General features: G+C 41.6%; 1 protein-coding gene and 1 long non-coding RNA gene across 2 annotated transcripts; one reads left to right on the top strand and one right to left on the bottom strand.

The window, feature by feature from the left end:
* Positions 1–309: 309 nt before the first annotated feature.
* fgf10a (fibroblast growth factor 10a) lies at positions 310–12,045 on the bottom strand. Its single transcript, XM_037266657.1, has 3 exons — positions 10,938–12,045; positions 2,347–2,450; positions 310–817 (listed from the first exon to the last, which is right to left on the bottom strand). The coding sequence occupies exons 1-3, from the start codon at positions 11,335–11,337 to the stop codon at positions 617–619; spliced, it is 705 nt and encodes a 234-aa protein (XP_037122552.1). The 5' UTR covers positions 11,338–12,045; the 3' UTR covers positions 310–616.
* On the top strand, positions 1,547–24,000 carry LOC119131896. The gene is made up of 3 exons (XR_005099730.1): positions 1,547–1,792; positions 1,885–2,074; positions 23,792–24,000. It is a non-coding gene; the product is annotated as an uncharacterized LOC119131896 (long non-coding RNA).
* The last annotated feature ends 935 nt before the right edge of the window (positions 24,001–24,935 follow it).

Genomic DNA, 24,935 nt, shown 5'->3' with positions numbered 1-24,935 from the left:
TGTCTTATTTTGCTGTTCTGATCAATGATGTCTTTGATCAGTTGGTAAATTGTGATATTACAACCAATTTTGCCTAAAATGCGTGTGTTGAGGTTGCCCAAAATAATAATAAAGATAATAAAGGACTCAATGCAAGTTAAAGACAAATATATTTATATATTTATTCAGGTTTAAAATGAATAGTATTCCAAAAAAGAAAAGCATAAATGGTTTTTAAAAAGACATTCAATTGTCTTTTTAGCATGTATTTGTTTTTTTCTGTTAAATATTACACAAAATAAATAAATCCCCACTTTTGATAGAGTTTGATTTTGTTTGGTTCGCTGCTCTCTCAACCGCTCCCTCCTCATCTTTTCCTCCATCAAGTCGCTGATCACATTATTTATTATTCCCATATTTCCTACTGTGCCAGCGTGCTTTTATAAGTTAGACCAAAAAAAAAAAAATTATATACATTGTATAGCAATATTCTTTAAAAAATAGAAGTGTCCTCATCCAACAGATGCGGAATGTCTTCAAGTTCCCCTCCTTGTTGCTCCTCGCGATACAAATTGGCCTTCCAAAAAAAAAAAAGTCCTCCAGATGCTCAGCAGTCTGCAGATTAAAACTCGTCCCGTCATCGGGGATGCACCACAATAGGCAAGAAGTGAGTGGTTGTGTTTTTCCTCCTGGTCTTCTTGCCCCTCACGGCTTTGCCGTTGGCGTTGAGTCCCACAAACATGTGCTTCCTCTTGTTGCGCCACTCCGCCGAAGCGTACGTGTTGTACTTGTTCTCCTCGATGCGCTCGATCAGGCGACAGTCTGGCCCATAGTCCCTCTGTGGAAGAAGAGAGGCGCAAATATTATTATTAATTATTATTATATATTTATTTTGTTGATTTTTTTGTACTCTGATAAGAACAATTGTGTTTTTTATCGTTACGTAATATTGACTCGTCCATATTGGACGAATCAGACATTGCTCATGCAACCATGCTGAGGTCCTAATTGCGTGTGTTAATCCAGCAAAAAGAATGAATCAAGGATTTCATTGGATGCCTCCCGGATAAAGAAGTCAGTGTTGCGGAGCCATCGAGTGTAATCAAATGCCTGCCCTTCAGGCCCTTGCGCCGGTGCGGCTTGTATTGCAGCAGAGCGCGGGACCACGTCATGGGAATTCGGTTCTGGGGGTGGGGGTACAACAGAATGCTTCTTTCTATTCTAGCGGGTGTCATTTCATCTGTGCCGCCGCCGCCGCTCCGTAGAGACATGCTGAGAGTTGCCTTTTTACACTGAGGGAGGGAGAATGAGCGGAGGAGACAAGAGATGAAACGTTCTACGTCCCCCCCCCCCTGCTCCCTCAAAGGAGCTGAGAAGAATAGAAAGGGTGGAGGATTGTGTTTCCTGTGAATGGAGAGAACTCACATTGACTAACTTTACTTCCTGTCGCTGGTCCATTGGGGAAAAAAATCACCAGCTAGGGTTGACACTATACTAGGCCATAATATTGGATGCACCACCACACCAGGAAAATCTAAAAATATATTTTTATCTTAAATAGGAAGTCAACCCAATTTTTTTTGTAAGAATATATTCTGTGCAATCCAAATCTAATCCAAACACAGTGTTCTGATTAATATGAATAATAGTTGTTGTTTTTTAAACTGTTTCAAAATGTACACGTTTCTTATTCGATTCCTGTTTTATTTTGAAATGATTACAGGAAAGTCGGTGATGCTCATTTTATTTTGAACTTTGAAAGAGGAAGTGATGCTTGTGGAAAATAAAGTGGTCACACCTGAGATGAGCACAGGTGACCATTCATGGTCTTACTCCCATACAACATGTCAACGTTTTAAGATATGTCCACAATGTTTAAATCACCTGCTCGCTACCTTTCTGCAGTGTTGCATAAACTGCTGGAGACCTTTGCCAACATTTGACTCTCAATTGGACAATGAAGACTTCCAAGCATGCTTACTTTATTAGCGGCGTTGTCGCTAACACACCTGTCACGAGACAAACTGAATTCCAAATAACTGATGACTAAATGGAGGCAGAATTCCTCATCATTCCATCACAACTTGGATTTAAGGTAAGTTTTTTATTTTTTATTTTTGCTGCTATTTTTGAGGAATTATCTGTGGGCATCAAATTGTAATGTTAAGAGTGAGTCTGCTGATTTTGGTATGAATTTAACATTTTTACAAGGCAATGTTTTTTTATTCATTGAGGATTTATTTTGCTGTCAATGTGACATATATTTTATGTGTTGACCTCCATTTAGCTTCTTTAAAATTATGATAATTTTGAAACCAAAATATGATAACGGTAAAGATACTAAAATCTAAAAGGCTATCAACTCACCGCGCCGTACAGCTCGCCCTTCTTGCTGATGGCCAGATAGTAGTTACTGCTGAGGCCTCTGATGGCCACAACTCCCACGTCCACCGACTTGATCTCCAGAATACCTGACGGACAGAGAGGGCACCTCAGATTGGACATTTTCACAAAAAGACAACAAAAAGCGAGACTTTGAGATTAAAAAATTGTGCGGTTTTGAATCATCAAGTGAACCTTGACCCATACTTTATCTTTTTGTTATGAGGAAAACACAGCGACATGACTTGCTGTTTGTACGTAGTAACGCAAATCATCCGAACTTCCCGTAAGCCGTCTTAGTCTCATGACGCATTGCTTGGGCCAATACATTTTTTATTTATAACGAGTCGGGTACGAACAATCTATTTAGCACAGCGTGTCCTTGCGTGGATGTAACTTGAACAGTCGAGCACTTGTGCCGCATGCTCCATGTGTTTACCCCTGTGAGGAACTGTGTGTGTTGAGATATGCTTAAGCTGATAATTTGCTCCGTGATGCTCGGATTGTTGTCTTTACTTGTGCTACTTTAGTTTCTATGCGTGTGTGCATGACCCAAGTACTACTGCTTGAAATATTTTGCTCTCCAAGGAGCACGATCTTGACCAACAGCAGCGTAGTAGGCCTAAGTGTTCATTATTTAGTATTTATGGTAAGCCAGTTTAACATTAAAGAGACTTTAAAAAAAATTAAATTGTGGTTATCTATAGGAAAATAAAATTACAATAAATGATTAAAAAACATCTTTACTTAAAATTCGGGTAAAAATTGTCCCCAAGTAAAAGTTTACAAAACAAGCAATAGATTTTTTTTTTAATACAGCTATAGCTGTCACTATTGAATATTCTTAGAATCGTTTATTCTACCGATTAATTGATAAAGGTTGTACTCTCCAAACTTTTCGAAACTGCAGAGATTTGCACATTTCTCGTTTTGAAAGATAATTTGTTTTCATAAATGACCACAAATTGCGAGGCTGACAGGATTTGGACAATTGTAAAGTAAAAAATGGCTCTTACTCGATTAGTTGATAATAGTTGTCGATTTAATGTACTTGTCAATTCATTGAATAATTTTGACAGCTCTAAATGGAACTGAACAGTATTTAGACAATGATTGTCGCATGCCACCAAAATGCCAAATATCTTGCATTATATTTCTGTCTTAAAACAAGTTTTACTGCTATTCCACAAAATGTTGTATAAACCTTCAGATTCTGTGGGCATAACCGCAAAAAAATAACTTTTTTTCCTTACAAGTAAGCTAAAGTTTCGCGTCGTTCCCCGGCCTGGCCAGCGATGTTACAGTCGGACCTCAAGCGGCCTCTTGCCCCCTACTCATTCGTCGCTTGGCTCCCTGGCCACGCACTCTGGGACTGAGGTGTAAGCCAGGAAAAAAAAAAATAATCCCTCTTATGTTTGTTTTTCTGGCCAAGGGAGCGCATGTAGGCAGGCAAGCACATCAACGGGCCAAAAAGAAGCGCTCCGGCTGCCAGGCTAGCAAGAGGTCATAGCGTGCGTATCGCTTTTCAAGCCTGAACCAATTATTGCTTTAAGCAGTGGGCAGCGGCCCTCTCATCCTCAAGTCGGTTACACCATGCCATAAAACTATCGGGGCTTTCAGAGGATTAGCTGGAGGGGCGACTTTGCAGGACGAGATTGGTGGAGAAAAGCAAAAATATTGTGTCACTCAATGCTAATTATATGGGCATACAAATACTGAATTTAATTGAATGATCCAAGAAAATGTTTTTTTTGAAAACATCTTTGCAATGATGTAATACATACCAGCGTCATTTCTTTTTTGCGTAGCGCTTAAGCTCCGTCACCACAAAAAAGATTTCACAGGGTAGATCAGTTTATTGTCTTGATTCTATTTTTAGCTTTCCCAGAAACTGAATGAACACGCCAAGCAAAATGTAATCGAGTGAACTGGATGTCACTATGGTCTATTGTGGTTTCTTTCTACTCTTCCATTTTCAGACATAATTTGTATCTTCTAGTCTCAGGATGATTTGTGATGGCAACAAGTTCATAAATTCCATTCTGAACTTTTAGGAAAAAATATGCTTTCCTCCATACATATGTTTCATAGTATCTAAAGTATTAACTGGGATGTTGGTGGGAAGAGCACATATGTAAACTATTATTCTGGCTAGTTTGAGTTAAACATAGTCCCCAAAGCATCTTGACATCAGTCCAATCTTTATATTCCCATCAATAAAAGTATATTTGTTTTGTCGAACGTGGTGTCGGCTTGCAACGGCGAGACCATTCGTCGAAATGACGTGGCAAAAAAAGGTGAGGCGCTAAAGACCGCTCCACCTGTTCAAACCACGTCGCCGACTTTATTTGTTGTGATTTTTGAGAGGACCTAAGCAGCCTTATGAAATAAAAAAATTGTAATAGAATGCAAATGTATTTATTTATTTTTTTCTGCGCTTAATATTCCCCGATCAGCACCTTGCTTTTTCGACACATACTCGTTTATGCGGTTTTATTTCTGAAAGGGGCCGTGAACTTCCCTCCATGTGTCCTCTGGATCCCGGCCCGGCGACTTAATCATCTGTGTTTTAAAAGCTAAGAAGAAGCACAAATAGCTTAAGGTTCAACTACCGTAATTTTCGGACTATAAGTCGCGGTTTTTTTCATAGTTTGGGTGGGGGGGCGACTTATACTCAGGAGCGATTTATATACATATATATGGGTTTTTTTCACTTTTTTGGGCATTTTATGGCTGGTGCGACTTATACTCCGGTGCGACTTATAGTCCGAAAATTACGGTAATAGAAAAAGCATTGCAAGACCTCTTCCATTAAATACACACTGCTTGCTACCATAAAAAGGAGCTGGAGGCTTCGATTTGGAACCAACCCGCCGACCACATCAAATATGTGACATGAGCTTAAATTTAGTGGCTGAGTCATGTTTATTTATTTTTTCATTGGACATGTTTTTCTGTTGATGACACAATTACTCAAGCATCCAAATTCCCAGCTAATGTAAAGGCTGAAAAACAGAATTGTGATCATGTTTCAAGTCTGCAAAGCGGGTCATAATGTCGGCGTTATCGGTTCATTTATAATTTCATAATTAGTTGCAGTCGTGAGCTTTTCATTTGATTAATACGAAGACCATGGTGTGCTTAGTCCGGTACTTTTTAATTCGACAAAATCATAAATCGGAGACACCAAGTTTCTCACGTCAAACTCTCTTATTATCTTGGGGGCAACTTTCAGAAACATTCATATCTTTATCTGCTTTTTTTGGTACAATCATGCAACAGCAAGTGAGATTTGTTGGAATGCAAATCTCATTTTAGCTAAACAATGCCGTGCCAGACACAGCTCATAAAAATTAGACATGCAATGCGAAAAATCCCCCCCCAACCCAAAAGTTGGAGTCCGACGTATTACAGTCAGTTGATTTTATGTTGACGATTGTTTTCCATACCAACTGTTATTTAATTTGACACACAATGTGTTGCATAAATCATTGTTACCCCCTTTCAATTGTTTTATTTCTTTCCCATGTCTGGTGTGATTCTGCGGCAAGTAAAGAAAACCAAACTCCAAAACCGCACCAAACAAAATCATGTGGCAAAAGCTGTTTGTTTGAAATTCAAGCGGTTGCCGGTCAAAAGCAGTTAGTAGTCTTGCAAAGGTCTTGCTAGTTATGTCCCATTTTAAAAGCAACTGGGAGGAACCCAGAATAAATTCGAGGTTTTGTTAAAAGCGAATTGATAGAGAAGTGAGCGGGTGCAAGTTTATAAAAAAAAAAAAAAAAAAAAAGTGACCGCTAGAGGTATTGCCATTCCTATACCAGCGTTGACTTTGTAACATGATAAAGTGCCAAAGCTGCCAGTTTCTGTCAAAACATTTCACAGGCCTTCCACGGCAAGAGTTATGTTTTTAGCTAATGTGCTGTGACGGTCATCTGCATTTCACACATTTTTCATTCACCCTTCAAGCGCCTGTTGCGGTAAGAGGTGTTGGCACTGAGCTTCCAGCTGTCGAAATCTGCTCATTTGACACCGCAAAATTTAACCAACCGGCTCTGGATATACCTTTCCACATATGTTTATATTATTTTCAGCCGAAAAAAAATGCATTTCTCCAATCCTCACTGCCCTGATGAAATTAGCTTAAGCCTTGGGTAGCTTGAACAACCGACTTTTCTACATTATCTAGAGCACTGGTTCAAACCTAAGGCGCGGGGGCCAGATACGGCCTGCCACATCCATTTATGTGGCCCGCGAAAACAAATGCATTGAATTCATGTCTTTACTAAAATTTCAAATTGTCTTCACTTCGCCCCTAGATTAAACTCATGACAATTTAATTCCCAAATCCTTAAAGATGAACGACTGCCACCCTGAAAAATGCGCCATTTTTTAGCTCTGGCTAAACTGCCCTTGCTTTAGCATGGATGCTAATCGATGAGGGTCTGCCATTACTCAGCTTGCAGCTAACATAACGCTCTCCCGGGCCACGTTTTTCACTTTAGAATGTAAATGTATTGACTCAAATACAAAATTGCCATGTAAGAAGTCGTTAATTAAACACAACGAGCGTTCGCAGAGAGCGTAAGATGTAAGACAGGTTAATTAACTGGCATTCCTAGCCGCTGTGTTTTCACGGGCCGGTTGTCCAGATGCTTCCCCGGACTTAATTCGGAGCCCTCAGCGCTAACTTTGATGACTCCATTAAGAGCCTCACTTTCATGCAGGCTATATGAGGCGGGGGCGTTCCGACGGCGAGGGAATGTCGGAAAGTGGGAAGCACATGGTGTCTGTATGGCAGCGGCCCTGGATGTTATCCATCACAGATGCTGATCTTGGCCTCCCACTGCTTTACTGGCCATTAATTGTGCCGCTTCACATACTCCACTTTGTAACGCCACAATGACACTTTCGGTGTTACTCTCGGAGAGACAGGCGAGAAGGACTACAAATATGAATTACAGCCAGGCCTGACTTTGTTATAATCCCTAGCAGGATTAATGTCATATAAAAAGTAAAAATGAATTTTACAACTGCGGCTATGCTTGCAGGCGTTGTACAAATTGCAAATTGTCTTCCAACTCACAACCACGCGATATCGCTGCGGTTATCTTTGCCCTTTGGTTGCCAAACTGGATGATTTGTTTTTCTGACAAGTGGACATTTTTTGGACCGTCAAGGCTTTGTGGTGACGGGCCAGGAATCCGAACGGGCGGTGTTTATAAATCAACTCAACGGGACTGTAAAAACATGCGGAAAGAGAACCTGCACACGCTACTGTGTTCCGAAATCCAACTCTCTGTGAAATATGCCATCACAGTCCTTAAAAACTGATTGAAGATGCGTTTTTTGGCTTAATATTACGAGTGTCTCCTCCCAATCGTGTCTGTTTACGTTATGATGATAGTCTGCAAGAATCCTGAGCGAAATATAAACAATAAAAAGACTTCCCACCAACTCCACATTCTTTGGCATAATAAACTTCTGATGCCTCGGCTTGTTTTTCTGATGCTTGTCCTCGGCACCTCGGAAATGTGATTTTATTTATTTATTTATTTATTTTCTGTCCGCAGCGTTCAAAGCCTCGCTCTAAATGAGCCCCAACATCTTTAACAAGGGCACCTCCTCTCCTTAACAACTAAGTAAACAAGAGGGTTAATAAATCAAATTTGATGACACACAAGCATTTTATTCATATTAAGCATACCGACTCCAACTATTTCAAAGCCATCCTTCATTTTAAGCCGAGTCGCCGCTTGTTGGTTGGAGTAAAACCACACAACAGTCTTACTTGATGATCAGTATTGTGTAGCCATTTTTTTTTTTGGTTCAGAGCATATTAAATGGTGATTGTTTGGCGGGTTCCAGTAAAAGAGCTCATGAATTCGAAGTGGCATAATTTGATCCAGACTTGAGCTCTGCTTCAAAACAAGTACAATACGCTTTGAACGCTGTTTCATTTGGTCTGCAAAATCCGTCGCATCATGTAAATGAAGAATTGTTTTGGGTTTGTAGTTTAAGAAATCAACTCAGAATTCTTTGATTCTTTATAGTGGCGGCCATTCCAAGTCTCTCAGCACTCAATTAACCCGACTAATGTGCTCGGCAACCTCTAACATAAAAATAAATATACTCCTTGTTAGTTCCAGAGCAGCGAAATGGAGCAAATATACGAGGAAGCGTCGCAGGTAGTTTAGCTTTAATGTATGTCCCCCCCGCCCCCCCTGAACACAGCTGAATGTAATTGTTGACTTTGGCAGCTTTCGCACCACTCGGATGCTTTCAGTATTTTCCGAGTCCCATGCGTGACGTTTAATTTACTGAGCGAGGGAGTCCATGAAGATGTCAAAGTAACTTTGAAGCAAAAGCAAGGCTGACACTAACCTCTGCTGCGTCCCATAGCTCCTCATAAGTCTTTTTTATGGGCCACACCGATCCGTTTTTCCCACGAGAACCCTAAACGCTCGTCAAGCGAAGGGGGACCGGCGTTGTAACACAATAGGGGCTCATTTCGGGAAGAAGTTAGATCACGTAGGACGATCAAGAATTGATTTTTATTGTCGTCCGCTCGAGCGCTCTATCTGAAATAATCCAAATGAGGTTTTGTTTCAAAAGTGATGCAACACGTGGAGTCATTTAGACGCCAGCAAATCTTCCTGACTTTGGGTCACAAGGGGGGGGCACAGTGGTGTAATTAGCATAGAGGTGGAAAAAACATCCCCCTAGACGGGAACATGAGTTTTTGCAATTTCAATTGCTTCCCCTTAATTTTCTACCTTTTGTGAAATCGCTTGACCACACATTTCGGATACTTACTGCTTTTAGCTGTGACAACATGATTAGGGAAAGAAAAAAAAAAATCCAGCCTCAGAGGGAGATTCATGACCCTCGAGCCGGACTTGAAACGTCTTCATCACCTCTGACACCATCTAATGACGGCCATTTGCCAGTCGACCCTCCTGAGCATGACCAGAGCTTGATAACTCCAAATAAGAGCTCGGCCTCGGCTCAACACCTGAGATGCCGTGTGTGAAAACTCTCCTCGCCAGCCATGTGGTTTTAATGAGCGCAAATCGGATTCAAAAGAACACATTTTTGCATTTGCGCTTACATGCCTGCTTTTGAAGCTCTCGGCACCGGCGGGCCGCAATATACATTTATACATGAATGTATCTTTCCCCCAGCCCTAAACAATCTAATTGACAACCTAGTCCAGATGTGCACACGTGTCAAGAAAAGGTCATCACGTGCTCACTCAAAATATTGCGGTGTATTTTTTTTTTTTTTTGAAGGCGGCCATTTTTGTTTGTATTGATGCTAAATAGCTGGAGGTGGTGCATTAGCGTAAACATACATGCAAGCTTGCACGCAGATGTGAGTACATGTCAAAGCGTGATTCATCCCGTGGAGATCCCCCTCCCTCCTCCCCCCCGATCGTCAAATCATTCCCACTTGTAGAACGTGAGGTTACCACGTTGCTGCGATAAGATGTGATTTATTTTCTGCTTTTCTATCTGGCTGGAAAACAAACCGCATGATGGATTTGGGCCTGGAATACCGTGACCTGACGCTCTTATGGCATCACTGATGGTGTGTGTGTGTGTGTGTGTGTGTGTGTGTGTGTGTGTGTGTGTGTGTGTGTGTGTGTGTGGCTGCAGGCAAGAGGAGGGAGGGAAAAGACGCTAATTGAAATTCCTTCAGCCATGTCTGGCAGGACTTGGTGTCTGAGTGACACCAGTCCAGGCCCCAATAAAAAGTCCGCTTTGCCATATGGAGGCCATGTGCAAGACTGGTCCGGCGTGTATTTGCAAGCGTGTGGACATGCGTGTGCGCGCTCAGCAGGAGAAGCTCGAAGATGCATTAATTGCCCCCCCACCCCGCCACGTGTTTGAAAGCGTGTGACTAATATGAAGATCTCAACATGATTTGGACACCCTCGGACTTTTTTGTGCCGCTACTACAACTGTGGCTACAATTTCGAATCTTCATAGCTGCAGCTTGTCGATTCCGAGTTGAGTGGAGTTGTGGTCTGTCTGGGGAATAAAAACGGAGCACGTGCTCGGGGAGCCCGCTCCATCCCCCGCATTCCTGCACAGTCACACATGATGTAAAACGATCTGCTATTAGGAGAAGCGTTTCGCCACATCACGTTACGTTTAACTTGAAATCGGGAGGTCGGGCATGCCCGCCTCTTGCCTTTCTGAAATATGTTATTCCGATTCATTCTTCGCTGAGTAATTGTGTTTTAATGCACTTTTATCTCGATGCGCATCACTGACAACATCTTGACTTGATGGCGGGAAGGAAGTGCTACTATAGCTGGCGAGGGAGGGGGGGGGCAGTCAATGTCTCTCATTAATGAAGTGATGATAGCTGTGTTTAAAGTGTTTCCTCCAAGATAGATGACTTCCTTTTGGGTCATTTATTTTTTAAATTGGATCCAGTGGATTGCCCTGTCGCCTTTCTGGCTTACTGCTTTTATTTGTAACCCAACTAGGGCGGCATCTTTTGCAGCGTGGAAGGTTGAATCCAGTTTTTTTTTTTAAAGCTGCTGAGTCGATGAAATGCGAGCGACTTACTGTAAGGGTCGTCCTCGCTTTTGGTGCCGTTGACTTTCCCTTTCTTGTCAATGCGGAGGAAGAACTTCTGGTAGGAGAAGAGTTTCCGCCGCCGCACATCTCCCTGCAGGTGGTTGTAGCTGCTGCGCACGTGGCGCCCCACCACGGCGGCAGAAGATGACAGGTTGGTCGCCCGTGGCAACCTGGCCGAGGACGCGTGCAGAGGCGCCGGCGAGGATGACGGGCTCGCTCCTCCGGCATGATGGCTTTGGTTAGAACTCGACAGGGGCGAGGAGGAGGACAGTCCGAGGAGGAGAAGGAAGACGAGGGAGACGAGATGCGGCGGGGTTGCGCTTCGGCGGCGGGGACGGGAGGAGAGCCAGGCGACCGGTGCACCTTGTGTCACTGTCCATCTACACATGGTAGTGGAGCTGGAGGAGCTGTGGAGGTGCTCAGGGGCTGGCGCATGCTGAGCAGGGGGCAGGGAGAGAGGGTACAAGAGCGGGAGAAGCCCCCCTCCCGTGCTTACAAACCTCTTTCGGAGGCACCCGCGACCTCGTTTAAATCTCTCCAAGCTGCGTGGACCAAAAATGTCCGACTCTGTTTATTCCTCAGGAGCTCTTCAGGAATGTCTCAACATCCATAAGTCAAATCATGCACAGCCTGAATGACCCGAGGGGGGTGGTTGGGGGGTTCTCCGTCTTCCCCTCCCGATGCGCTTGGAAAAAAATCCTGAAAATATCAAACTCTCGTCCACACACGTGGTACGCTCTCCTCTAGTCCTCAACCATGGAGTCAAATGATGCTCAACTTCTTCTGTATAACAAACATTTGAAAAAAAAAGTCTCTCTTGTTGAATGTCCACCAAAATTCCAAACAAAGTAAAAGCAGGGAAAAAAGAATCCACACGTCTTCACGAAGTGACTCGAGCGCTTCTCTCGCACTCTTTGAGCGCTCCGAGCAGTGCGTTGCTCCTCTTCTGTAACTCCCTCTCTTTTTTTGCCACCCCTTCTCTCTCTCTCTCTCTCTCTCTCTTGCTCGCTCTCACGGTCTTGCTCGCTTGCTCTCTATCAGCTGTGCGGACTTGAGCCCGGTCTCCGCTTTCACCTTATTTATCTGCTGCCCCCCCAGCATGTCATCTCTTAGTGTGATTGGATGTCTACGGAGACTACGATGCTTTGAAGAACTTTGTGCATTTGTGTATATGAGTGTGCGCGTGTGTGTGTGTGTTGGGGGGGTTGTGACACACCCCTCTTTCCCGCCCCCTGGTTTTACTCTCCTCCCCTCGCTGCAAGCCGAGCATGAAGGGAAGAAAGTCTTTCCCCAATTTCTTGACTAGAACCATAAAATTGCTTCAGGTGGAATTTTTTATCATTTTTAATTTTTGCTCCAAGCTATAAAAACCAAACAAGAGTGGTTGCCCCTCCCAGACTCTGAGCTTATGTCAAGTTGCTCTCATCTCAGATACAATCTCTCAATTTCTTTCTCTGGATGATCAGGAGCTTGAAATGTCAAGATAAACATCTGCCCGAGGGGCTTCCAACAACGTTTTAAGAAATCCAGGTGTTCTTTGGGCTTTCTTTAATTTCCTTTTCACATTGTCAGACAATCTCGCTTTCTTCTCATCTTTTCTTTTTTAAAGTGTAGAAGATCAATCTTGCTGTTTTTTCGCCTTCTCTGCGTCCTCCGTTCATAATCCATCATTTCGTTCGTCCGTCTGCTGTTTTTAATGTTTGTTCTGACGTTGTGCATCGTGTAAATCTGCACTGCATCACTCTTGACAGCCGTTTTAATTTGTTTAGTGACATGAGAGAATCAAAATATTAGAAACAGCACTCGCTCTGATGCGGCGCAGTGCTACGCCACCGCCAACTATAACAATGAACACATGTTAAGCCAATATCTCTTGTGTCCATCAAAATGATTACCATTATTATTATTGTTGTCAAGGCAGACCGTTTGATATATTGATATATTATTTTTTGTAGGTTTCTGTTTGTGCTTCTAACACACTACCAATATCTGAATAATCAATGTATCAAAAGCGGTATCGGTGCTTGGTATCGGTGTTCTCTTACTAGGATCGGTCAGAATAAAATTGGTTTACTTACTTTTCAACACTTGAATTATGACATTACTATTCACAATATGATGTACTTTTCCACGAATCACCAAGATGCTGACAAACTATCAAAACATGCTGACGCGCACAAAAATGGATCGACTAGATTTTTATAACTTTTTAGAATTTTTTTTTCCCCCCAATAATTACAGTTCCGCTTACAAAGACTCGACTGCTAATTGTGTGACTTGAATGCTTTCCGCCGTTACTAATTACAAGTTCCACATCAAGGACCACTTAGGGCAACGCTAAGCTTCAGCACCACGGACAGCACTTTCAGACGCACTTATTCAACTTGCCGCCTGTAGTAGTTGAAGACCGTTCTTGGTGACATCACTAATTCCTTTTCTGGAAGGTTGTTTATATTTTGGGTCGGGCATGCGGAGCCGCTCTGGAGCCGATTTGCGAGAGGAATGCCAATTAAGAGAAGAATGCGTGGGCTCATGTAAACCCATGTCGAATTCTTTTTAGCATTGCGGTCGTATTATCAGTCACCGATTGGCGATGCCCTGCGGCGCCACCGATTTGTGCGCAAGCACCCTAACGCGAGTCAGATGTTGCAGAAGAAATGTTTCGTCACAGCAGAGAACAATTTGTTGGATGCAGCCGAGCAGCACGTATTCTCCCTCCTCGATTTGTTTTCTCTCCCTCTCCTGTAAACTACTTAGGAAGGCTGTAGGGGATTTTTCTGGAAAGGATTCCCAAACAAACGTTGCTTGCATTTTGGGGAATTTCAGTTATTTAGAGCCCATCTGGAAAAATGTACTGATTAAATTGAGATGAAATATTTCATATTTAAATATATATATTATTATAAAATGAATTGATTAAATTTAGATGAGTTATTTTATATTTAAATATATATTTAAATATAGCTAAAAAAAAAAAGATTTATTTTATTTTTTTATTTTATTTTTTTTCTACATTCAGTCTGAATGGCAGACTCCAGAGCAGCAATTGTTCGGGACTGCCTGTGGCTCCGTTGGTGATACCTTAAATGAGACTTGATTGCTTCTGCCTGGAAGGAAGACATCATTAGGGACCAGCACTTTGGCTCAATGATTCTAATTGTTTCATTGCGTTTTGGGCCGCTCGCTTTGAGCCGCGTTACAGTCCTCAAATCGCCTGTGCGCAAATGAGCTTGGCAGTTAAGTTGAATTAAAAACACATTAAAGCTCTTAGACACAAAGGAGGTCTCCCTCCCTGAGCAAACTTACACCACAATGTCAAAGAAATACACGAATGTCCATTCCTTCAAAGTCACTTTTTATTCCTGTTAACCACCGAACACATTGTTTGGAAGGTTTGAGTGGAAACAAACACGGATCGGTGAGTCTACTGTGGCAATCTGAACCAACAGAAGTAAACACCTCTTTGTCAGGCGGCGTCTGAAGGTGAGCCAGACGTCCAATCACGTAAACAAAAGATGTTTGACCATCATGACATGGAATACCGAGACTAATGCGTTGCAACGGGAGGCTTTATGAGTCACAAGATTTCATAATCGGGATCAGGCTTCTTTCATTTTGATGCAACGTGAGTCACTTTTGCAACACGACTCCATCAGTCACTGACTATCCATCATAAATATCATCAATCAGGGGTCGCACTTTTAAAAAGGAAATCGAAAAAGCTGTTTGGAAGGCCGTACACACAACACATGGACCAGCCAGATGATTGTCTTTCATCCCCCTTGACTCCTTGTGATCCATCAGAACAAACGTACCTATGAAGGTCAGAGGGCTACAGTGTCATTTCCAATGGAGACAACGCAGAACAGTCTGGAGCGGGGCGGCTGTTCTTCCTCAACCGCCACTGTCCTCTAAAAATCGACACCGAGCGCAGATAGTTTATTTCTTAGGGCCGTGCCGAATGAAGCTCATGACCCGATATGAAGTCATGACAACGGGTCGGCTAATTAGACATTCAAAAGGAACCTCGCATCTGTGAAGCAGACATCTTCCCTTGACTTTTGTCTTCAAGAAATATCCGTCGTACTCGTACGCCAGCACCACTTAAGGCCTGATGACTCTTAAAATGGCTCCCAAAAATCTCACATAGCACAAAAAGAGGAGCAGGTGTTATTTTATTGACCGCTGTGAAAATGCCACATTTATGCAGTATAAATCTCATAAACAATTTTTCTTTTAACATTCCCTCCTAGTCAGTCCTGCAACATACTAACTCATGTTTCGTCTAATGTAAAGTGCGTTATGAATTACCCCAAGTATGAAATGTTTTGGTGCAGCTGCAAGCGTATGAATTATGATATGGTCGGCGGTGATTCATCACTTTGTGAAGTATTTTGTAACTGCTGCACTTTGGCTGGCTTTGGCTTTATTGACAGACTTTATTTATTTATTTTTTTTAGTGTTAATGAAATAAACTCAGTGACCTGACAGAGGCTAATGAAATTTTGAACAAGATTGTGTGAGGTTACTTCATTCTTCCATCTTTTATCATATTAATAAAAACATGAACAATGTTGAGATGTTAGTTTTGGGTAAATAGCGCAACAAAGAAAGCAAATAAATGATTATCCAGCCGGCAATTTTGAATACGCCGAAATTCAGTTAACTTGTGTAATTGATCATGTAAATAAAAAGAAAACCATCAATTTTTAATAGCTCCCCACGACTTGAGTAAACTGTTGTAGTGTGTGGTGGTAGTTATTGTAATTTACAACTTTTTGTTCATTCTGACAAGTATAACTGCTCGAGTAATTTGTGCACAATCGGCATTTTCTTTTTTCTCCCTAACCTCAACGCTAGGAGGAATGAACAATCTCATTTGAATAGAATTTTGTCACGCATTTTCTGATCATTACAAAACTGTGGTTTACATCCTTGGCAGTGGACAAGCATGAAATGACTTCTGAGGTTTTTAACTCTTCTTCAATTATACTACCACCAAATACTTTTAATACTGAGCATGGGTTGTTTCAACTGCTCTCAAAGTGAGCATAATGAAGTTTGACATTCGACATAAACTGGCACATCTGTCACAGTCCAGGCATGTTGGTTGTTAGAGAGACAAACAAACGGTATACAAAATAGGCAAGCTAGTAGTGGTAAAGGTTCGGGCTCGGGTCAACCAGAGAGGGAGCGAGAGAGGTAATTGTCTGTGATGATTGATGATTCTCATGGCATTCTTGTTTATTTCATCAGGCAGGAAATGGAAAGCGGAGGTACGCCTGTGACCAATCAGTGGTCATCATTAAAAGACCCAGACAAGTGGCAAGACCAATCACGAAGGCAGGCAGCGCCGTTTGTGGAGTGGAAGAGGCAAAATTTATGACTAGTCAATTTCGGAATTGGAAACAAAGAGCTTCTCATGGTGGCAGCATTGAATAACTGAATTCATTAATTTCTGATCATGATCCGGATACCGTTACCTAATTCAAGTGCTGATCCCAATTAGAGTTGTCAGGCCTTGGCAGGGTCAGATGAGGGTCAGAGGTCATGGTGTGATAGCATTATATGCCCACTCACCAGACAACCATTGTCCTCGCCTTACTTTGGAACGAGACACCTGCAACGTTCCGTGCGCCCAGTTTGAATTTCACGTGTCAGGTTCAAGTGAGGCGTATGGCCTCTCTGTACATGTAGCGTACACACACACACACACACACACACACACACATAACCTAGCCCCCCTTCACACGATATCACTCGGGAGAGGGCAATGAGAACTGAAAGGCAATTTAGTCTGATGGGAGAACAAACTACACCACACAAAGCCGTGTGATGTGGTCAAGGCAGTCAACCATCCCCAAAGTATGCAAAAGAGTGGCTGTCTAGACACACACACACACACACACACACACACACACACACACACACACACACAAAGCAAAGACACACTCAATACAGGAGACACAATGAAAAAGGAATCAGGCTGAAAAGCTTTTCAAAGTCATGTCACTGATGAACTTCACATTAGAAATGAGTCAAGAGAGGTTGTTTTATAGTCATAAATGTCTAGCTTGAGAAATTGCCTCGCTCCTGCCAAGAAACAAAGAAATCTAAGTTTTCACTCTTGCATCATCCCTAAATTGTTTGCATACGTCCGCAGTGCACAATGCCATTGTCGTAACAGAATGTTGTAATGTTCTTTTGCGGTAGACGATTGCTGTGCAGGCAAACTCTGCAACGTTTATAAATATGTCCACATTTTTTCAGGTCTTAAATCTAATGTCAATAAAATAGAAGCAAACCAGTTTCACACATAGTGGGGATAATAAAATAATAATCGATTAATCATTCTGAAGCTAGTTAATTGCGCGAAATTGATTATTGAGGCAGAATAGCGTGCACTATTTAGCTACCACCAGCAGGGGTGCTGTTTCGTTCTCAAGTACTAAAGAAGACGATTTTATGAGCAGTTGCGCTGTCTAAATGTGAATCCAGACTGTATGGAAAACAGTTCTCGCGCGGTGTTGTATGGAGTGACGGCCCAAGACAGCTGAGGCGCGTGCAAAATGAAACAATGTCACGAGAGACACATTAACCACCTGCCACTGTTCACGGCCGGGTCACTTTGCAACAACAAACAGGCCGCATCATAGCTGCTCGGCTGACTCACAAACCGCTCAAGTACTTCGGAACTTTCTTCCACCGCGGATGTAAAAATTTCTGACAGATTCAAAATACGCCGCTTGGGATCAATTATTCGTGTTTTCAGCTTAGGAAGGGAAAAGTCACTTTAGTTGAGAGCTTTTTACTCAAAGTTGTTCATCATCTTGTACAGTTTGATAAGATAACAGCGTGAGGTGAATTGAGCAATGAGCCAAAGCTTTTAGGGGTGATGGATTTTTTAGGGGGATGTGTGTACGCGTTCAACACGGGAGTGTTGAGACGTGTGGGTGGGCTGCGGCATGATGTCATTGCAGACATATTGTGCTTTTTATCCCGGAGAGATGGAACAAGCTGAAAAGGTTAAATGGACCTCTTATTGTATGATTAAGGCAATATATATAAAATTAGTGTTGTCGCTATCAAATATTTTCAGTGCATTATTCCATCAATTTATTGAAGTATCAGATACAATTTTATTTCACTTAAAGTGTAAAAAATAATTAGAATAATTTTATTTTTTTTATTTTTTTTACTGATAACTTTATTAATATTTTTGCTTGGTATTATATAGTGATTAAAAAAAAAAAGAACGGTTAAGCAAAATCACATGGTCATTGTTTTCCAAACTAAAAGCAGACATTTGCCAATGTCTTATTTTGATTAAACACAATTTGGACAATCTTTAGTCAATCGACGATTATGCGATTATGAAAATCTGAGATGATTAATTTGGTAATCGATTTGTTGACGATTAATCGATTAATTTTGGCACCTCTTTATAGCTCTAGTTTTTGCTGACATGGTCAACAAATAGAATTTTGTTACTGAAATATTTTAATAAGCCTATGCAATACTGATACATCACCCTCGGGCTTTCTGGGGTTTTTTTTTTCTATTCAAGATGACTCTCGACTGTTTTGCAAGCCCCGAGCGCTCCTCTCTTTGTCACTCCCTCGCAGAGCCCAAGTCTTGTAAAAATCCAGCTGCGAAGACAAACTCCAGAACTTCCAGGAAAAACGCTATCAGACGCCCCTGAGCCTGGCGAACTTTGTTGATTAATTCTTTACTAACGGGCTCTGACGCTGCTGCACACGAGAGATGTGAAAACTAGCGGCATTACTCACGTCTGCTCGGGGTTTCTGGTCAGAGTCACGCTTTTGCAAAAACCCACAAATTTGTACGACCAACAGGTGAAACGAGAACATGGAAGAAAATGTCAGTTGTTTGAGGGGCTTGTATTTATTTCCCAGCACAAAATTAACCATAGCCAGATAAACACAGATTATTTAAACAGATCAGAACCACATGCGAGGGCCTGATGAGAAGAAAAAAGGAGGGCCAGAACTTCTCTATCTCATTCATTACCGTGAGGACTCTCGGGCGCTCGGTCCCGGTTGACGTCGGCCGATCAAAGACGCATCGGCGGATCGGATTACCAAACATACACTAATGATGATTGCTTTTTACAGCGAGATGAAGAGCAAAGAACCGCGGCGAGAGTGCGAAGATGAAACGCGGCGAATGTGATCTCTAGCCCTCGGTAATATTTTTTTTTCGCAGTGACGTTATTCTCGTGGACGTCTCGTTACAGTAAAACGGAACATATGCATTCTTGTTTTGGGGATCGTAATTAAAGATCGTCTCGCAAAAAGAGGACAAGTCTGTCGTGCGATAAAACTAAATGAGTCATTTTAATTATTCTCATACGGATGCTGGAAGGGAGTACCGGAGTCTTATATTAGCGTGTCGTGTAACATGGAGTTTTGCTTTGCTTCATTGTGACTCATTTAATTAGTTAAAGCAGAGCAGCTTCAGGTAGTCCTGTTTAAAAAAACAAAACAAAAAAAACCAGACTAGACTGAGGACTAATTACACTGCTAATGCTCGCCAGGAATGTCACAAAATGTCTCCATGGCTTGGCTCGATGCAAGAAAAATCAGGTCCTTGGAAGGATTAAACACTTTTAGGGAAGAAATCTAGAAGTTGGTTCATTCAATTATATTTTCATTTATATACTGCTGTGATTTGATAAATGGGCCTAAATAAAACATGGTAGAAAAATTAGAAGGCAATCAGTGTCAGGGATGGACCATGAATCAGTGTTGGGGGCGGGGCAATAATGTGGCTTAAGTATCTGTTTTAAGCTATGCATCTGATTTATGAAGTTTTTAATTTTGAAATGAGTTTTTCTTGATTTGAAAAGTCTGGCTTCTATTCTGTTGTGTTTCTATGACCCTCGTCTTGATACAACATGTAATGTGTCTCGGTAAAATATTTAAAAAATTTGCAGTTCCGGATTGTTTTTCGGTTTTTCACACACACGCCGCAATCATAGCAGCCATGTCGGTGAACGTGAGTCTGTTTAAAGTCTCCAATGACTCTCAAGTGTTTAGTCTGCACGCTTCACTCCGCCATCTGCTTTACAGCTGCCTTCCTAGAAGGTAACAAGAATAAGGATTTAAAAAAATTAAAAAAAAAGTCATTTGCAGTCATTTTTGCTAACGCCAACCAATCAGGTCAAGGAGAAACGAAGGTTGGACGCGATTAAGATTCGTTATTGTCAAAAACAAGTCACTAACTACTCAAATGAGACTATTTGCAGATTTGGTTAAACAGAGGTCATTTACATATTCTTTTAAATTTATTCAGGGTCGTGATGTCACTATCATCTGATTGACTAACAGATGTAGGACCTTTTTTTTTTTTTAGCGATGCTGCAAGTAATTTCATTGCACAAGTCCAGTTGCTGTTTTGAAAGGAGCACAAAACAAAAAGGGGCCTAAGACGGACCCTTGTCTTTGTCAAGCCAGCTTCTTTTATTCGGATCTCATTAGTGTGTGCAGGTGTTCCTAATGTTGTGGCCGGTGCGTGTTTTACAATGTTTAAAGTTCTAATGATGGATGGCGCATGTCGTAAATATTTCCTGTAGCTTCTTTGGTCTCTTGTTTTGTGCTTCATCAATGCTGCTAATTTGTCCCACACATCCTTCCTGTGTCGGGCCTCTCATGTGGTCTCGCTCCTCAATTTTCTTCAACATCTAGTCATCGCTGGTGGAATGGGCTTCCCCTGAGCCTTCATCATCATCTGTATCTTTTGGGCCTCCTCCATTCTTCTTTCCCCACTCTCGTGCCCCTTAGCTTTGTCACCGGCCTTGCTTTGAAGTACGCTTTTAAGAGCACAATTAAACCCGCTTCTCCAGACACCGTACTCACTTCTCACCTTTTTAATAAGGTACTCATAGACAAGTGTCGTGCCCTTTTTTTTTCTTTTTGTTCGTTTGCACTCTCACATCCAATGCCTGTAAATTCTTTGGCTGCTATCTTAGCGACTGTACGATACACGTGTGTTCAGAGAATGAGTGAAAACAAATAAAAGTCAAAGCAGAGGCTTTTCTGGCACTTTGACTCATTGTGAATGTTGCTTCCGTTACTTTGATGCAAAAGTGAATCAGAGGTGACCACAGGTGGGAAGGGAGCAGGAAACCATTAGGGGCAAGAGACCACCTAACTGTCGCTCGGCATGTGCCCGCTCGTCTTGTCACTTGGCGTGTTAGTCAACAGGTATCACAAATTGAAAAACAAGACCATTAACTTTTTTCTAAATGTATTATATAAATTATTGTATTTATTTATGTATTTATTTGTGTTTATTTATAGACAAGGCTATTTTTCTTTTCTAAATTTATTATATAAATTATTGTATGTATTTATTTATTTATTTATTTATTTATTTATTTATGTATTTATTTATTACCTAGACTCAGTCCGTTCATCAGTAGGGTTCTGAAATTAGATTTATTAGATGCACTTGAGATCAAGGTTCAAGTTCCTGTACATGAAGCCTCGAGCTAAACTCGACTTTTGTTGTAGTCATGGGGGCATAAAGAAGTCACTAGACCCCCCCCACCCAAAAAAAAAAAAACTGCAAGTCCAAAAGAGAGTCAAGCGTATTTCTGCCATTCACCATCAGAAAGTTAAGCCTTCTAAGCTGAGAGACATGCAGCTCAGCCTTCAGAGATTGAGGGGATATTTTAAATTCAAACACGGACATTCCCTTAATAACTTCCTCAGCAGCTCAACCTTTGAGAAGGAAACCGATTTCCTTTCCTTTTGTCTCTATTTTGGTCATTAATAACACAATATTGTCCGGTGTGTCTGGGGAGCTAGCAAGGAACCACCTGGTTCCAGTTAGCCTCATCGGAACCTGATGTCGGGAGGCCGGCAGTGAGCGAGCAAGCGATGGAGGAGGGGGGGGGGGGTCTACAACGAGGCTACTCGGCCTTCCATTATTTTAGAGGCTAATTAATGACCAAATCAGGTAATTAATGTTCTTGTCCGTATGGCTGCCAAATTTCAGTTAGAACTGAGGCCTATTAAACAACTCTGTTTATCTTTTGTTAACTGTATTTGTAATGGCATGATGTACTTTTAGCCATAATATTATTTAGCATAATTGCACATTATCATTTTTCTTTTCGAATTGCAGTTACTCCATACGACAACCATTCTGCTCAAAATTACATGCAGGAAGGATTTTAGGAGGACGGCACAGCCATAAATCAGAGAGAAAAATATTAGCTATAATATTTACAGGAATTGGAAAAGCTTCCAATTTATGCTGCACATGTTTCCAAAATCAAATTGTTTGCAGTGTATTCATGTTTGAAATACAAACCTATCAAACAACGTTAGGATGATCAGAGATTTTGAGCTGGTCCTTCCTCACGTCCAACATCAATCACTCTGACATCTTAAATTGGCAAAAAACGCTGCGGAATACTCCAAAAGTCTTCCTACTCTATAAAACAGGGCACACACGCACACTTGAGCAAAATTCGTGTCAGTGTGCACAAAAAAACATTATTAAAGTAAAATAAAATATTAATAAATATTGTTGTTATTAAAGTCAAATAAAATATGAATAAAAATATAAATAAATATATATAAATATATCTCAAATAAAAATATTGCCATGCTGTGTCACCCTGTCGTCTCGCTCACGTATGCATGCGTTTAAGTGTAACCGCATCCCACTGACCCATGTTAGCGTCACCAGCAGTGCTCTGGTGGGCTCTCTGATGTCGCAGCGCACATGGCTTCTCACAAACGGGTCGGAATGGTTCCACGGGTTCCATTTAGGAAATCCGCTATCATTGCAGCGGCTCCATCCAATCACTTCTAAAGGAAGAAACCGGAGATGCCAACTATCTGTGATGTCATTCTGTGAAAACACCCACAGCTATAATCAAGAGTTGAGATGGCGAGCACACATCGAGGCGTGCCAGAATGTACTAAAGCGTGTATTTGGGTGGGGATTTATGGCGAACCTCTTTTGTGTTTTTCTGATCACACTGTGGCGGGCCGCAGTTTCTGTAATCAGCAGTGAGTGCTCTCATGAGAGTAAAAAATGTTGTGGGCTCTTTTCACGTTAAAGGGGATTGCGCAATTGAAAAAAAAAAATATAGACTAGAAATCACTGAGCCTAAGAAAAAACAACCAATTAGACTTTGGAAGTGTCATTTGTTGCACATTCATGGAAATTTTTTTTTTTTTCTTTTAACTTAATTGATTTTGTAGTTCTCGTAACTTCACTAAGGTGTTGTGGATTATTTTTTTTTGTGGTGAGGGTGGGGTGGCAGAACCTCCCTCCTCTGCGGCCCTTCTCATCACGTCTGTTTTGTAACGCTTCATCAGCTTCTACCACGGGCCAAATGTAGATCAATCAAGCATGTTTGCATTCATACCATCTTTGATCCGCCAGTTTGTTGTTCAGTTGTTTTCAAAACCCTCAAGGAACGACTGCACTTACGTAGATTTTGATTTGCTTTGATTAAGAGAACCTCGTCGTCTTTTGCCAGCAAATAAACAAAAGGCTGCAAAGTTTTTGAGCTGACTCCTTCATGTGGGCCCCCTCCCCTCTTTTTTTGTTGCTTTTTAGAAACACACTTGGAAAAAGGTTTTTGAATGTGTTTGGGGGTCAGGGTGGGCCGCAGGCCGAGTTACATCTTGCAGCAATTAAGCCGCATGCATCTCTTGGTGTGCACCTCCACTGCGCTCCTGTTTCAAGGCCAGAACAACACAACAAAAATGAAGACGTTTGGAGGGACGGGCCAACTTAGTTGTCATTTAGAAACTTAATATGTACTGTATTCTATTTGTTCCTTGGGTTCCCTGCAGTTCTGTTGGCTGACATTACTGACATGCCCAAAGGTTCCCCAGAGGCCGCATGCCAAAAGCAACGTTTCCCTCCGCGGAGGCACTTAATGTGGATTTGGTGTCCCTCAACAATTTTGAGCTGTATGCCAACACAAATGTTTCCAGAGCAACAAAGACATTATTGCCTCCTGGTGTGCCCCCCCCCACCCACACACACACACACACTGATTAGTGAGATTAGTTTCATATTTGACTTCCTGACGATTGGATTTATTTTATTTTGCAAGAATATAATATTGACTGTAATGATGACTCGTCAAACGTTTTTTTGCATTGAAAGTTTTTTTGACTATATGGAATTTGAGCTTATTTTTTTTCCTCAATTTTGGGATTTTTAAAAAATAAATTTTCATCACTTTATTCTTGCAAATTGACTTTTCCCAGACAGTTCTGACTTTGTGTCTTTTACCACTTTCTAGAACATCCCCAGTTTTTCAATTGCACATTTTTGCCTTGACAAATATGAGCCCATGATATATTAGGATCGCAGCACCCCGAGGTCACAACATGTGGGGAAGCACGATTGACAGGAAGTTATTGCGTAAAGACAGATGTGTTTGTCCAGCGGGCAGGAACCGGAACAGGAAACCCACTTGTTTTGTGCCACTGGTTGGAGGAAACACAAGAGAAGATTAATGATCCCTAGTTGAACTTCACCTGAGAAATTACCAATGTCAATTTGGCGCAAGTATCCAAACACCCACCCTTTTTCTGTAGTTCTTGTCCTTGTTAGGGTCAGGGGGGCCTTGGCACCAATTTAGAGTTTTCCATTAACTTAAAAGCCACAGGGAGAACATGCAAACGCCACACAGGAGGATAAAATTGATACGCAAACTTTGAATCTGAAATTGTGATGCAGAGGAGCTCACCACAACCAAAACTGGGTTGCCAGACAAATACTGTATTAAGGTGTTGGTAAATGTTGCCATCTAGTGGCCAATGATGCATTTACAGGCAGGTAGGGCTTTTTTTTATATAATTCTCCAGCGAGAAGTTCAAAATGTTTAATTAGTGAATAACAAACCCATGTGGTGACAGACCACCAGTATAGATTTGTGAAATAATATTAAATTGACCAAATTTGGGAGATGTCTGTCCAACTGAC

The sequence above is a fragment of the Syngnathus acus genome, chromosome 12 (assembly GCF_901709675.1).
Source record: "Syngnathus acus chromosome 12, fSynAcu1.2, whole genome shotgun sequence".
In the NCBI taxonomy this organism is placed as follows: Eukaryota; Metazoa; Chordata; class Actinopteri; order Syngnathiformes; family Syngnathidae; genus Syngnathus; species Syngnathus acus.
This window is presented reverse-complemented; position numbering and strand designations above follow the sequence as displayed.

Bases quoted from the DNA above. Each gene is read 5' to 3' on its own strand.
- fgf10a (XM_037266657.1), bottom strand. From the start codon at position 11,337: ATGTGTAGATGGACAGTGACACAAGGTGCACCGGTCGCCTGGCTCTCC. The intron at 2,451-10,937 runs GTAAGTCGCTCG...TCTGTCCGTCAG, and splicing joins AAGCGAGGACGACCCTTACA to GTATTCTGGAGATCAAGTCG. The intron at 818-2,346 runs GTGAGTTGATAG...CTTCTTCCACAG, and splicing joins AGGGCGAGCTGTACGGCGCG to AGGGACTATGGGCCAGACTG.